This window comes from Mirounga leonina, unplaced genomic scaffold, assembly GCF_011800145.1.
Source record: "Mirounga leonina isolate KUSES-001 unplaced genomic scaffold, KU_Mleo_1.0 Mir_493, whole genome shotgun sequence".
NCBI lineage: Eukaryota > Metazoa > Chordata > Mammalia > Carnivora > Phocidae > Mirounga > Mirounga leonina.
In genome coordinates, this window is record NW_023270780.1 from 2,385,550 (window position 1) to 2,400,637 (window position 15,088).

The following is a 15,088-nucleotide window of genomic DNA, read 5'->3' on the forward strand; positions in this document are numbered from 1 at the left end:
AAAAACTGAGATGTTATTTTAGCTGGACAAATATTTCAAAGACTGAAAGTAACCTATATTGGTGGCACTATGAAAAAAAAGGCAATTTCATATCTATTTTGCACATTGCAATAACCTTTTTAGTGTGTAATTTGGCAGTACCTATTAAAATTCTAAATGTTTATATCCTACAACTCAGCATTTATATTTTTAATATTTTGAGGAATTTATCTCACAAAAACATTTCCACAAATGCTCAGAGAAATATGTGCAAGGATATCCATTGCAATGTTTGTATACTATTAAGAAATTTGAAACAACCCAAATGCCCACTAATAGTGAAAATAAATCAGGGATATGTATGTAATGGAGTACTTGCATACTCAGCAGCCATTAAAATGAATGAAGTGGATCTAAAGGTATTAGAATGGGGGGGGTGCCTGGGTGGCTCAGTCGTTAAGCGTCTGCCTTTGGCTCAGGTCATGATCCCAGGGTCCTGGGATCCAGCCCCACATCAGGCTCCCTGCTCTGCGGGAAGCCTGCTTCTCCCTCTCCCACTCCCCCTGCTTGTGTTCCTGCTCTCGCTATCTCTCTCTGTCAAATAAATAAAATCTTTAAAAATATATATTCTGTATATTTATAAAGCACATGTACATACAGACAGAAAAGGGTGTGTGCACACACGGACACACATATGTCCTACAGAATTTTTTTTTTTTTAATCACATAAAACCTTAGAGGAGGGGCACCTGGGTGGCTCAGTAGGTTAAGCATCTGCCTTCAGCTGGGGTCATGATCTCGGGGTCCTGGGATGGAGCCCTTCTTGGGCTCCCTGCTCAGTGGGGAGTCTGCTTCTTCTTCTCACTCTCCCTCTGTGCTCTCCCAATCTCTCTGTCTCTCAAATAAATAAATAAAATCTTTTAAAAAAAACGAAAACAAAAACCTTAGAGGAAATGATAGTAAGTTTTGCATTCAAGGTATATGTGAGCACGTATAATACCTAATACTAAGTGAAAGAGTTTTGACTTTTCTGATTCAAATGTTCTAAGTAAATTCTTTTTGAGGAAAAGAGATTTTATTTATTTTTTTAAAAGATTTTATTTATTTATCTGAGAGAGAGAGAGAGAATGGGAGAGAGCACATGAGAGGGGGGAGGGTCAGAGGGAGAAGCAGACTCCCTGCCGAGCAGGGAGCCCGATGCGGGACTCGATCCAGGGACTCGATCCAGGGACTCCAGGATCCTGACCTGAGCCGAAGGCAGTTGCTTAACCAACTGAGCCACCCAGGCGCCCGAGGAAAAGAGATTTTAGAACCTCACTGATCTTGTTGACAAACAGTTCTCAAATTTGAGCATACATCACAGTCCCCTAGAGGGGCTGGTTAAAGCACAGATAAGGACACCTCCAAAGCTTCAGATTCATTAAGGCAGGGATAGAGGTCCAAGAATTAGCATTTCTAACAATTTTCCGTATGATGCCACTAATCCAGAGAACCATTGCATAGACCAAAAAGCTGGCTCCTGACCCATCTTCTACCACTCATGTGATCCACTTACATGGTATTACTTGAGCTATTAACCTTGGCTGCCCCAGCATTGGCAGAGCTGTGGAAATATTCTTCTCCTGACCTGGGCTCCAATTTAATCTAGCGGGATCATTTTCTCACTCACTATGGGAGTGTCTGAAACTTGATCCTGTTTTAGTTGAACTATTCATGAAGCTTCTGAGTTCAGCCTAGGAGTGGGGAAGGGACAGAGCTACCACCACTTTCCTTTTTGTAAGCGTGGGTTGATAAAAAGGGGAGAGGTTGCCAAGAGATGTGCTTGAGCAGGAGGAGACTGCCCTGCCAACAGCCAGCCTTGGGTATCACTCTCTCAAAAGGTAAATAACTGTCCGTATTGTCTTTCTGGTAAAGTTTTTATGGGAATAATTCCATAGCACTTCTCTACAAGCTTGGGAAGTACTTAGGGAAATGACTGAGGGAAGTAAAGAATTTTTCTTTCCTTAGAGCTTTTCTGGAAAAGTGAAACTTTAAGTAAGGGGAACAGTGTTGTTTTGAGGCAAACCAGGGAAACCTCTGTTGGTCCCATTGCCTAGAGGATGTCTTTGATTTTAGGGATTATAGGAAGAGAGTTTCATTTTTCTATTTCCTCACCATCACCTCTCCCTTTAGAGTAAACTTATGGCCAGGAGAGAAGAGCTGGGCCTTTTTAAGTGGTTTTTGTTGTTGTCCTGTTTTGTTTTTTGTCTATTTGTCTTTAAGAAATATAGGGCCACAGATGGGAAAAATGAAGTGATTTGGGAAGGGAACACGGGAAAGGAAGAGGGGATTGATCTTTCTGGGAAGTGTTAAGTGAAAGCGAACTAACTTCTGCTGCAGATTTATAAATGCTGTTATTCTGTTTCCTACTTTAGCACTATCAGATTTTACATAAACCAATAGATTCATGCCCCACCTCTTTTTCCCTATTCTAGTCCTAAGCAGTACTCCTGTTCATCTCAAACAAAACAAGAACCTTTTTTAAAAGATTTTATTTATGTATTTGTCAGAAAGAGAGAAAGCATAAGGAGGGGGGAGGGGAGGGCGGCAGGCAGAGGGAGAAGCAGGCTCCCTGCTGAGCAAGGAGCCCAACGCAGGGCTCCATCCCAGATCCCTGGGATCGTGACCTGAGCTGAAGGCAAACGCCTAACCAACTGAGCCACCCAGGCGTCCCCAAAACAGGAATCTTAAGAACCACTAAAAAAATTCTAGGGGAGGTCTTTGCTTTGGAAAACAGATTTTAGAATTACCATGGTATCTGTCACTTGAATCTGTCAAGAAAAGTGATTTTGCCTAAGAGGTCTTAGAAGAAAGGAAACTGAATATCCAAGGCTCCAATAATTTGTGATTTTTTTTTCCATTCTAAAAAACTTTTTACCTAATTTTGTATTCAAAATCTTGCATTCTTTTTCTGAAAGAGAGGCCTCCAACTTGTGTAAACTTTCAGGATCTATAAAACCTAGATCTGATCCCTGCATATGAAAATAAGAGCCAAGAACATAAATAACATGACATACTTGGAACCAAAACATCAGTCTTCTTCTTTTCTTTCCCTTTTTCAGTAAGGATGTATTTTACTTTTTGAGGTGGAAAGAGGAAAGATACCAGCCTAACAGTAGCAAAATTAGTTTATCGGAATTTGGCAGCTATGAGTGAGAAGTTTAAATCAGTAAACGAGAGACCTTTCATTCAAAGTTCAGGAATTCAGATTTAATTAGATAAGGAGAAGGAGAATCACAGATGACTTGATGTTTTCCAATTTCCAGATACTGAAGGTTTTCGTATCTCTGCAGCATTTGAGGCTGTTGGCAATACCCCTCCTTGAAATTCTCTCATCTGTTCATTTTCATGACTCTACACTCTTCATGTTTTCCTACTTATACCTATTCCATCTGTGGTTTATTGAACTCTTTCCTCCGACATAAAAGCAGGCATTCCCTTGTTTCAAATTCTCCTTTGGCCATCTCATATATTTCCATGATTTCAACTACCCTGAACTTAGGTGACTCAGCTCTAAAGATCTTGCTTTTCTTTACCCTAAACTTCAGTCCCATGTTTCTGCCTCCTGAACATATCATACCAGTACCTTCAAATTCAACCTACTCAAACTGGATTCATCATAGTCCCTTAAAATATCTGCCAATTCCTAAAATAAATAGTTCTATGAATGGCAACATTTTTCTTTCAGCCATCCAAAGTCAAACCCCAGGATTTTCTTTATCATTTCCTTCTTCCTCCCACTATATGTTCATTTAATTTATAAATCATGTCAAATCCTCTTTCACATCCATCCCTTCCTTTTTGTTACTATGTCATCCTAGTTTATACTTTTGTTGCCTCTTACCAAGACTGCTGCAACTCCTTCTAATTGTTTTTCACCCTATGGTGTCTATTTCCTGTCTCCAATATCTCTTACATACTGTTGCCAGTTACCTTCGTAAAGTATGGCTTTGATTACTTACCTTCCTTCAGCAAGCATGAATTGTGTATGCTTAATATGCCGGGCACGGATATAGATATTAATTCATTTATGTAGGTATACTAAACACCTACAATGTGCCAGCCCTGCCTAGGCACTGAAGCTATGTCACTAATGGGACACAGACCTAACGCTTAGAGCTTACATTCCAGTTAGAGTCAGTGGGATGCACAGTAAGATAGGGCCGCTGCTCTTATTTATCTGCTCAAAATCCTTCAATGTCCCCCCATTTGAATAAAACTCAATTCCTTTTTTTAAAAAAATTTTATTTATTTATTTGACAGACAGAGAGCACAAGCAGGGGGAGTGGCAGGCAGAGGGAGAGGGAGAAGCAGGTCCCCCGCAGAGCAGGGAGCCCGACATGGGGCTCGATCCCGGGACCCTGGGACCATGACCGGAGCAGAAGGCAGATGCCTAACTGACTGAGTCACCCAAGCACCCCAAATTCTTTTTTTTTTAAGATTTTATTTATTTATTTGAGAGAGAGAGAGCGAATGAGAGAGAAAGAGAGAGAGCATGAGTGGGGTGAGGGGCAGAGGGAGAAGCAGACTCCCAGCTGAGCAGGGAGCCTGATCAGCACTTGATCCTGGGACTCCAGAATCATGACCTGAGCTGAAGGCAGACGCTTAACCGACTGAGCCACCCAGATGTCCCTAAAATTCAAGTTCTTTATGCTGAATTTCAAAGCTCATTATGATTTTTTTCTTCCAAGTTTTAATTTAAATTCCAGTTAGTTAAAAATATGGAATGATTCATGAATTTGTGTGTCATCTTTGTGCAAGGGCCATGCTAATCTTCTCTGTATCATTCCAATTTTAGCACAAGGCTCATTATGATCTTATCTCAAGCAATAGAAGTATAGTACTAGATGAATAATCTTGGGTTTACGTGGGTCTTCTATTCTATATTGGGCACCACGTTTTAAAGGGGATGTAGACACACTAGATTCTTTTCAATGGAAAAAGACTAGAATGATAGAAAGATCATATCCTCTGAGAAATGATTAAATTATGAAATGATTGAAGAAATGAGTCAACAAGTACTTGATAGCAATCTTCACATTCTGAAAATCTTGTGTAGGAAAAGATATGTGTTACCCTATTTGGTCCTAAGTTAAAAGTGGAGCAGTGAGTGCTAAGGAGACAAATTTGGCTTAATGTGAAGAACTACTTTTATTATTGTAGCATTATTTACAATAGCCAAGAATGGAGGCAACCCAAGTGTTGGATGGATAAAGAAGATGTGTGTGTATACACACACACACACACACACGTATAATCAAATATTACTCAGCCATAAAGAATAATGAAATCTTGCCATTTGCAACAATATGGATAGACCTAGAGGATATTATGCAGAGTGGATAAGTCAGAGAAAGACAAATACCATATGATTTCACTTACATATGGGATCTAAAAAACAAAACAAACAAAAAGCAGAAACAGACCCATAAATACAAAAATAAACTGGTGGTTGCCAGAGGGAAGGGAGGTGAGGGGATGGGCAAAATGGGTGAAGGGGAGTGGGAGGTCCAAGCTTCCAGTTATGGAATGAATAAGTCATGGGGATGAAAGGAACAGCACAGGGAATATAGTCAATGGTATTATAATAGTGTTGTATGGTGACAGATGGCAGCTACAATTGTGGTGAGCATAGCATACATATAGAATTGTTGAATCACTACATTGTATACCTAAAACTAATAACATTGTGTGTCAACTATATTTCAATTAAAAAAAAAAGAAAAACTAAGTACTTTTAAAGAATGAGACACCTTGGAAGATAGTCACTTCTGACCCCTGAAGCCCCCAAGGAACTCACCCAAGTAGTTAAAGCAGGGACTTTGCAGGAATGATTAGAAGGCTAATGCCACAACATGACTTTCAAGGGTTCCTTCCAACTATGTTGGGGAGCAAGAAATCCTGTCCCCTTGAAGGTCCTTCTAGCTGGATTAAGAATCAAATTGACATGAGACAGATTAACAGGACAAAATCAAATTTAATAGATGTATGTAGGGGACTCCCCATAGACATGGAAATTCCAAAGGCAGGCAAGATGAGATATTTATCTCATTCTGAACTAAAGAGAAGGGGGTAGGGGTCTGGGATTTCAGAGGAAAGGAATGCACTTCAGAGGGTAGTAAGAAGAGCAGATGACCCTTATTTGGGGAAAGACCCCCAATTTAGATTTTTCTGTGTGGTTAAGAGAGAGACAAAAGTTTCTCTTGAGCCCACAGGATCTCAAGTGCCTTCAGCTCTGAATGATCCACTTGCCAGAGTGACACATTGCGGGGGGGGGGGGGGAGAGCTGTCCTGAATCCCTTCAAAGCTCATATTTACGGAAGAATATCAGGTTAGTTGTTGTCTCGTGCATCCTCCACATTCCTGCCAGTCTGATATTTCTAAACCAAATATCTAATGGTATAATTTCCATGTTTAAAAGCTTTCCAATGGCTCCCCACTGATTGTAAAGTTGAGTCCAGAGTCTTTAATGTACCATATAAGGACCCTGATGAACTGGCCTAGGCCATGGCTCCTGCCTGTTCTCTGATAGAATACATTCTCAATACTTACTGAACACTTACTGTTTCTCAAACATACTATATTGTCCTCCCTGAAGCCCTTGTGTTTGTACTTGAAATATCTTCTCCAGTTTCTCCTCTTTCTCGCTTTTATCTGCCTGGTAAACTCCACTCATTCTCAGGCCGCAGTTCAGTTCATGTATTTGCCTCTTCAGTAAAACCTTCCTTGAGTCTTCCCTTTGGGTTCCTTCTCCACTTTTACCAGCAGATTGCTATGGGATTATTTGTTTTCATTCAGGAAGTACATATTTTTGTTTATTTTTCTCTGCAACTTAATATAAAATCAAGACAGTTTACATGGTATAAAAATCATACCTAGAAACCTGTGATAAGAGAATAAATGAAAGAAAATCAAATAAAGATGCAAGTCTCTTGAAATGCAATAATTAAAAGAAGTTGAAAAATCAATGAAATATGCAGGCTGTAAGGGGACTAGTGAGATATGTAGATGCCAGGGTTAAATAATAAGATCTTTTTGAGAAAGTGTAGTAATGAATAAAGGGAAGATATGTGCTGGCATCAATAATGAGATATTAAAGAGATATATCCAGGGGCGCCTGGGTGGCTCAGGCCTTAAGCCTCTGCCTTCGGCTCAGGTCATGATCCCAGGGTCCTGGGATCAAGTCCTGCATTGGGCTCCCTGCTCAGCGGGGAGCCTGCTTCTCCCTCTGCCTGCCACTCCCCCTGCTTGTGCCCCCTCTCTCTCTAACAAATAAATAAATAAAATCTTTAAAAAAAAAAAAAAAGAAATATATCCAGAAAGTGGCATCTGAGATGTACAGAAATGGATAAAGCCAGAAGCGGGTATTAAAATTGCAATGAAATTGGTTTTCTCATTACAACGCAGTTATCATCAAGTACGTATTAAACACCTAGTATGTCCTATTCCAGTTACAAAAATTCAAGAGAAGAGCTTTAGCCTAACTTCTACCTACCCCAGACCATTGAACTGTGGCAGCCAGCATGGTGGGGCCATGTCAGAATATGGCAGCTTCCACAGTAGCCATATGGATGGACAGGAGAGGAAGTGTGGGGCAGACGATTTCAGAGAGATCCACTACTTTCTGTTTTGAAACCTAACCACTTTATACCTATGTCATAGTTATGTGGCTATGTCTTATCTCCCATACCAGACTATAAGCTTCCTAAAGTCAGAAACCAGACCTTATGTATCGTGTTATGCCTATAGGACCTAGTTTTTGTATTGTACTTATTAAATGGTAAATGGTGCGTCCAAATTAAATTTAAAGTTGATAGAGTTCAAATAATATTAAAGGAAGAGCTCTTTGTAATCTCCATTTCCCAAATTACACAAGTATGTATGTAAAATAAAATGACAACAGCAACTATAAAGGAGTATTTATTGTCTCCCTTGGGACTCAGGTTTCAGTGAGCCCCGGGGAGGTGGGTCAAACAACATCGCCTCACAGACACAGTATTAGCAGAATCCTTCCTCAGCTCAGACCCTGCCAGACCCAGGAACCCAGACTGCCTTTTCACTTAGGGTGAATTTTTCATCAAGAAAAGGGAGATTGTTTCTGTTGCTTGCAAACAAGAATCTTGACGAATAGAAACGTATTCTTTCTTCCTCTGGAATTGGGGAGGAGAGACTGTGAAGAGGGGATATGAGGGGTCTGGATTTGTTGGAGCCATTCTTGCTACCATAGGGAAGTCGGCCTGTGTAGAAAATCAGCATAGAAGACAGGTGGGACTGCGAAAAATCATAGACATAGAAAGTCAGAACCCTGATAACACCTTCAATCTCTGGATCCAATGATACCTAAAGTTAGCCTTATTCTGGACGTCAGCCTCCTAAGTTAATAAATTCCACATATTGTTTACTATCACTTAAGTGGACTTTTCTGTTACTTGCAACCAAATGCATCCTACCTGATACCTTTTCATTCTGCCTTTGAGAAGGAATCCTTGGGATGCCTGGGTGGCTCAGTTGGTTAAGCAGCTGCCTTCAGCTCATGTCAGGATTCCAGGGTCCTGGGATCGAGTCCCACATTGGGCTCCTTGCTCAGTGGGGAGCCTGCTTCTCCCTCTGCCTGCAGCTCCCCCTGCTTGTGCTCTTTCTGTCTCTCTGACAAATAAATAAATAAAATCTTTTTTTTTTGAGATTTTATTTATTTGACAGAGAGAGACACAGTGAGAGAGGCAACACAAGCAGGGGGAGTGGGAGAGGGAGAAGCAGGCTTCCCGCGGAGCAGGGAGCCCGATGCGGGGCTCGATCCCAGGACCCTGGGACCATGGCCTGAGCCGAAGGCAGACGCCTAACAACTGAGCCACCCAGGCGTCCAATAAATAAAATCTTTTTTAAAATGTTTTTTAAAAAAGGAATCCTTTGCTAGATTCTGTAGTAGGCTTTTAACTGCTATTCGATTTCTCTTCTTTCTTTCCTACTTGAACTCCTTATAAATTATTTAAAACCTTAGTGTCTTCATTTGCTTACTGCCCTTTCCTGCTTAATCCACTAAAGTCTGGAGTCCTTCTTTGCCACTTTGCTGACACTACTTTCTTTTAGATCACCAATACGCTTCTGTCTTAATTCAAATGCCACATTCTCAAAGTCATTCATTCATTCAGCAAACATTTTTTACATGCCCACTTTAGCAAAGTGTAGTGCTACATCCATTCATTGAACATATATTTATTGAACAGCCAATACAACCCAAACTTTTAGGATAAAAAAACGAACAAATTAGATACGGTCTCTACTCTCATGTCAGATTACTATATTACCAGAGAAGACAGACTGAAGTAATTATAGTAAAGTATAGTGAATGTTACTGGAATATCTCCCTGGGAAATTAACTTTTAAGCTAAAGCCTAAAAGTTGAATATAGAAGATGGGAAATAATAAATAGAGAATGTTAATGAAAAGGCTCAGACACAAAGGAGGATCATGCAAAACTCATAGAATTGTGAGAAGTCCAGCATTACTGGGTAAAAGTACAAGGGAGAGAGTGAGTGGCAGGCAAAAAACAAGGTTGCCGGGGCATCTGGGTGGCTCAATCTGTTAAGCATCTGCCTTCGGCTCAGGTCATGATCCCAGGGTTCTGGGATTGAGTCCCGCATCGGGCTCCCTGCTCAGGGAGGAGCCTGCTTCTCCCCCTGCTTGTACTCTCGCTCATTCTCCCGCGCTCTCTCTCTGGCAAATAAATAAATAAAATCTTTTAAAAAAATCAATTGACAGTAGGTATATGAGTTTATTTCTAGACTCCTAATTCTATTCACTGATCCATATGCCTATCCTTATGCTAGTGCCACACTGTCTTAATAACTGTAAATTTGTAGTGAGTTTTGAAGTTGGGAAGTGGGAGTACTCTGATTTTGTCCTTTTCAGTGTTGTTTTGGTGAACTAAGTTTTAATAACCAAAATCGATCCTTTCTGAGCTATACTTGATTTTTCATTAAGAGATGGGAATGATAGCACAGTTAAACGTAGTGATTAGAAAAAATAAAAATAATTTTGTTTACATAGTCTTTATGTTAAGACTCCAGAACAAATTATTTACAATAAGTACTCAGAATTTGAAAAAATCATAGAGAGGGATTTGGACTTAACACAGAATTGGGATGTTTAAGGCAGTTGTACCTGGATCTTACAGGGCCAGGAAGCCCCAGTTGATTTCTGAGTTAAACATGTTTGCTCATGTTTTGCTTTGGAGTAATTTTCCAGCAATTTTATGCTTTATGTGTGTATATATTTTGAAAGTCACCCATACTAACTTTACCAGTTTCATAGTGCTTCTTGAATAAATCTTGCTGTTCTGTTTTTGTTTTTCTAAACCTTCTTTGGTTTTGACATAATGTTATTAAGAAAACACACACATACAGGGGCACCTGGGTGGCTCAGTCGTTAAGCGTCTGCCTTTGGCTCAGGTCATGATCCCAGGGTCCTGGGATCGAGCCCCGCATCGGGCTCCCTGCTCGGTGGGAAGCCTGCTTCTCCCTCTCCCACTCCCCTTGCTTGTGTTCCCTCTCTCGCTGTCTCTCTCTCTCTGTCGAATAAATAAATAAATAAATAAAAGAAAACACACACATACACATAAAAACCAATAAACTTGTCTTATCCTCTTTTGTCTAGGAACATGACAAACCTGAAGACATACCTGAGGAGGTAGCTACAGCTGAACAAGGGTAAAGAGGCGTGTGTTCCCATGGATGATTCAAGCCTGTCCAGCGGTGTTGACGTAGACAAAGGCTTTGCCATTGCCTTTGTTGTTCTTCTATTTCTGTTCCTAATTGTGATGATTTTTCGCTGTGCCAAGTTGGTGAAGAATCCCTATGAGGCCAGCTCCCCAACCACAGAACCATCTCTGAGCTGAACTATGAGAAAGCCTGATAGACTCCCCCTCAGAGGAGGTTTGAAATCTGCTATACAGATACTTATGACCCACACTTTATATTATTTAGCCTCTCTATGTGTCAGCCTTCTCATTCTTGCATTCCACAATAGGCACATGAGGGTGAGTTGAGAATAATAAAAAGGATAAAACACGAGCCAGTTTATATTGTTCCTACTCAGGGAAATGGTTACAAAATGGGACCAAGACAGGTAGAACTCATTGATTAAAATAAGGCCATGGGTTTCAATTCTCCAGTATCAAATGTCCTTAAGGTAAGATAGTTGGACATAACTGTATGATGTAATGTAATATAATGATGCTTGGTGAGGCCCACCTAAAGCTAGAACTCTTAGAGGCAGTCTTAGGAGATCCCTTTAGTTGTGCAAATATAAGGCCAGCAGGAACCAATTGTCCTATGATAAGAGTCTAACAGGACCTTTTTTAAAAAAAAATTTTTTTTTAATTTACTCCTTTATTTGAGAGAGAGCTGGGTGAGGGGAAGCAGAAGGGGAGAGAGAAAGAATCCCAAGCAGACTTTGTGCTGAGCACAGAGACCCACTCTGGGCTCAGGCTCCACAAGGGGCTCAATTCCATAACCCTGAGATCATGATCCCAGCCAAAACCAAGAGTCCGAGGCCCAACCAACTGATCCACCCAGGCGCCCCTAACAGGACCTTTTCAGTGTATGTGGTTTTGTAAAATCTGCTGCCATTCTCAAGTGGGCAGAGCTCTGTGATAGAGGGGGAGTCGTTTGCCTTTAGTGAATCCCTCAATCTTTTTCACTGCACAATTCCTTTGTAAAATAACATCTAGTAGATTGAAAAGGGGCCTTCAAAAGATATGTCCATGTCCTCACCCTTGAAACGTATGAATGTGACCTTATTTGGTAAACGGATCTTTACAGATATAAGAAGGATCTCAAGATAAAGTCATCCTGGATTATCTGGGTGAGCCCTAAGTCCAATGACAAATGTCTTTTATAAAAGACAGTAGAGAAGATACAGAGAGACAGGAAAAGGCCATGTGAAGACAGAGGCAGAGATTGGAGTCATGCAACCACAAACTAAAGGACCCTTGGCTGGAACCACCAGACGCTGGAGGAAGCAAGGAAAAATTCTCCTCAGAGCCTTTGGAGGGAGCTCAGCCCTGCCAACACCTTGATTTTAGATTGCTAGCCTCTAGAACTGTAAGGGAATAAATTTCTGTTGTTTTAAGCCAATGAGTCTGTGGTAATTCATTACGGCAATCATGGGAAACTCATATATAATACACAGTGATGATGGTAGTGGTTAACATCATCATCCCAGGGATCATTTAAGAGAAAAGGAAAGGAAATCATAATCTGTTCTCTCCAAAGTCTTAAGTTAGGGAAATTTGGTAGAGTAGACTATGGCCAACTGGCAGGAAAGTCCATAAGAGAATGCACTGGAAGGAAAGAGGGCAGCTAGGCCACTGACCAAGGCCCAACACAGGTTTGGCTGAAGAGGATTGAGTCTGGCACAGCAAGTGATAGGGATAGTGATTGTAAAAGCTCTCAGGCTCAGCCATGCTGGCCAAATGTCCTGGGCAACAGTGACCTAACATGTGGACGTGAACTAAAAGAGCCATAACCTTGGAATCTAAGTGTGGGGCATCACTTGTGCTTGTGCAGGGACTTGGACCAGCATGCAGTCATATCAGAGGACACACATTTTCATGGACCATGCTGAACCAGGCTTTAACAGCAATACCAAATGGTATGGAGACATAAACCTATCCATGCATTGTTAGCAGAGACTTGATAATTGTCTCTGTTTCTGACTCCTGGAAACAGGACTGCCCCCTCTTTGGCCTGAGTAAGTCCCCAGGGTTATTTGAAAATGGAGGCAGGGGAACCAAAGCTTTGCAATGGGGTACCAGATTTTGCCTTCACCAGAACTCTGTTCTGGTGCTATATTGGTTAAACTAAGGAAAGAAAGAGAGCAAGAGAGAGGGAGAGAGATGATTTGTACACTGTTTTGATAAAAAGAAATTCAGGACAAGGTGCAGGTCAGGGTCAGAGGAAAGCAGATTAAGATTGATGTCTGTACTGGAAGACTCCCATGTATTCCCTCCAGGAACTCAGATAGGGAGAACTCACCTTTCCCCTACCCCCTAAAATAAAATGCAAGCAAACACATGATTAATGAGAGCATCAGTATGCAGCCACTAGAGAGTCACAGGTTTGACTTTCTCTTTTTTTTTTTTTTAAGATTTTATTTATTTATTTGAGAGAGAGCACATGAGAGGGAGGAGGGTCAGAGGGAGAAGCAGACTCCCCGCCGAGCAGGGAGCCCGATGTGGGACTCCATCCCGGGACTCCAAGATCATGACCTGAGCCAAAGGCAGTCGCTTAACCAACTGAGCCACCCAGGCACCCACAGGTTTGACTTTCTACAGTAACCTATCTAAGAAAAAAATGCATCAGTCAGAAGAAGTGGATTATCTGTGGAAGAAAAAAAAGGAAGAGCGACCCAAGGCAAACTCATGCAGCCAATGTGCATGCTGTTCAGGGGAGAGGGCAGCTTAGCCATTGGTCAGTAGAGTATTTTCAGTCTCGGTGGTTAGATAGTCCTTGGTGTGTAGATTCAGGGAGTTGTAATCCACATACCTTGGGTCTCTCTATTTTGTTTTTTGTTTTTGTTTTTGTTTTTGTTTGGGGGGGTCTCTCTGGTTTTATTGCTCATATTATTTCTGTTAATCGGATGTCCTTAAACATTCCTTTCACTCACCTTAAACTGACAGCTTACAGATCCAATCAGTCTGGGAAATTTTATTGGCCAGACACTTTCCAGTGTTTGAAATCTACAAAGTGTGTGTCCATGTGTGTATGTGTTTTTTGAGTCAATGTTTTAAAATTATTATTATTATAAAAATATAAACGCACACAGTAAAAAAATTTCTCAAACATTACTGAAGCGCTGGGGCGCCTGGGTGACTCAGTCGATTAAGCATCTGCCTTAGCTCAGATCATGATCACCAAGTCCTGGCATAGAGCCCCACATCGGGCTCCCTGCTCAGCGGGGAGTCTGCTTCTCCCTCTGCCCTTCACCCTGCTCATGCTCTCCCTCTCTGTCTCAAATGAGTAAATAAAATCTTTAAACAAAACAAAACAAAACAAAACATTACTGAAGGGTAAAAATGCAGAAAGTTCCTAGATGCTGTCATGTTTCCCAATCCTTCTATCCGGAGGTAACTGCTATTAAGGTAGCTTGTTTTTACATGTATGAATGTATATCTTTCCAGGAATGTTCCTTTTCTTTTAATTTTAAATGTAATAATTTTGAATGAACTATCCATTTTCATGTTTCAAAATTCAAAAGTTATAAGACAGTGTACTGTGAAAACCCTTACTCCTTACAGATTCTTGTCTGCCACTTTCCATTTGCCCTCTTCTCAGACACCCAGTAGGAGTCTCTTATGTACCCTTCCAGTGATCTTTTATATATATGTAAGAAAAAAATGTTTTTTTAAAGATTTTATTTATTTATTTGAGAGAGAGTGAAAAAGAGAGAGCACGAGCAAGGGGAAGGGCAGAGAGAGGAAGACAAGCTGACTCCCCGCTGAGCTGGGAGCAGATCCCAGGACCCTGAGATCACAACACTTAACGGACTGAGCCACCCAGGTGCCCGAGGAAAAAACGTTTAAAAATGTATTATTTAGACAAGTAACAGCAGCTATATATCATGTTCTACGGCTGCTCTTCTCATTTAATAATGTTTCTTTTTTTTTTTTTAAGATTTTATTTATTTGAGAGAGAGAGAGCCCAAGTAGGCAGAGCAGAGGCAGAGGGAGAGGAGAAGCAGGCTCCCCGCTGAGTGGGAAGCCCGACGCGGGGTTCCTTGCAGGGCTCGTCGCAGGGCTCGATCCCAGGACCCTGGGATCATGACCTGAGCTGAAGGCAGATGCTTAACTGACTGAGCCACCCAGGTGCCCCTTAATAATGTTTCTTAAAGATCACTCTGTATCAATGCAGAAAGAGCTTCCTTTTTAAAAAAACATAGTTGAAGAGTATTCCATTGTTTGGGTATGCTATAATATGTTTAACCAACACCTGCTGATGGAAATGTGTATTGTTTCTAAATATTTTGCTATTTCATACAAAGTTGCAGATGGTAATTTAGCACTTACCTCATA

At 41.0% G+C, this 15,088-nt stretch overlaps 1 protein-coding gene and 1 non-coding gene across 4 annotated transcripts; one reads left to right on the plus strand and one right to left on the minus strand.

Annotated features, from left to right (window-relative positions):
• The first annotated feature begins 1,685 nt into the window (after positions 1-1,685).
• On the plus strand, positions 1,686-12,147 carry LOC118000315 (cortexin domain containing 2). 3 transcript variants are annotated; one of them, XM_034989960.1, is made up of 3 exons: positions 1,686-1,859; positions 10,672-10,949; positions 11,838-12,147. In XM_034989960.1, the coding sequence occupies exon 2, from the start codon at positions 10,745-10,747 to the stop codon at positions 10,910-10,912; it is 168 nt and encodes a 55-aa protein (XP_034845851.1). In that variant the 5' UTR covers positions 1,686-1,859; positions 10,672-10,744; the 3' UTR covers positions 10,913-10,949; positions 11,838-12,147. The 3 variants fall into 3 exon arrangements, 2 of the variants coding, with proteins under 2 accessions (XP_034845851.1, XP_034845850.1); XR_004676431.1 differs by having other exon boundaries at positions 1,688-1,859; positions 10,672-11,053; XM_034989959.1 differs by having other exon boundaries at positions 1,688-1,859; positions 10,672-12,147.
• LOC118000401 lies at positions 4,734-4,836 on the minus strand. The gene has a single exon (XR_004676448.1). It is a non-coding gene; the product is annotated as a U6 spliceosomal RNA (small nuclear RNA).
• Positions 12,148-15,088: the final 2,941 nt, after the last annotated feature.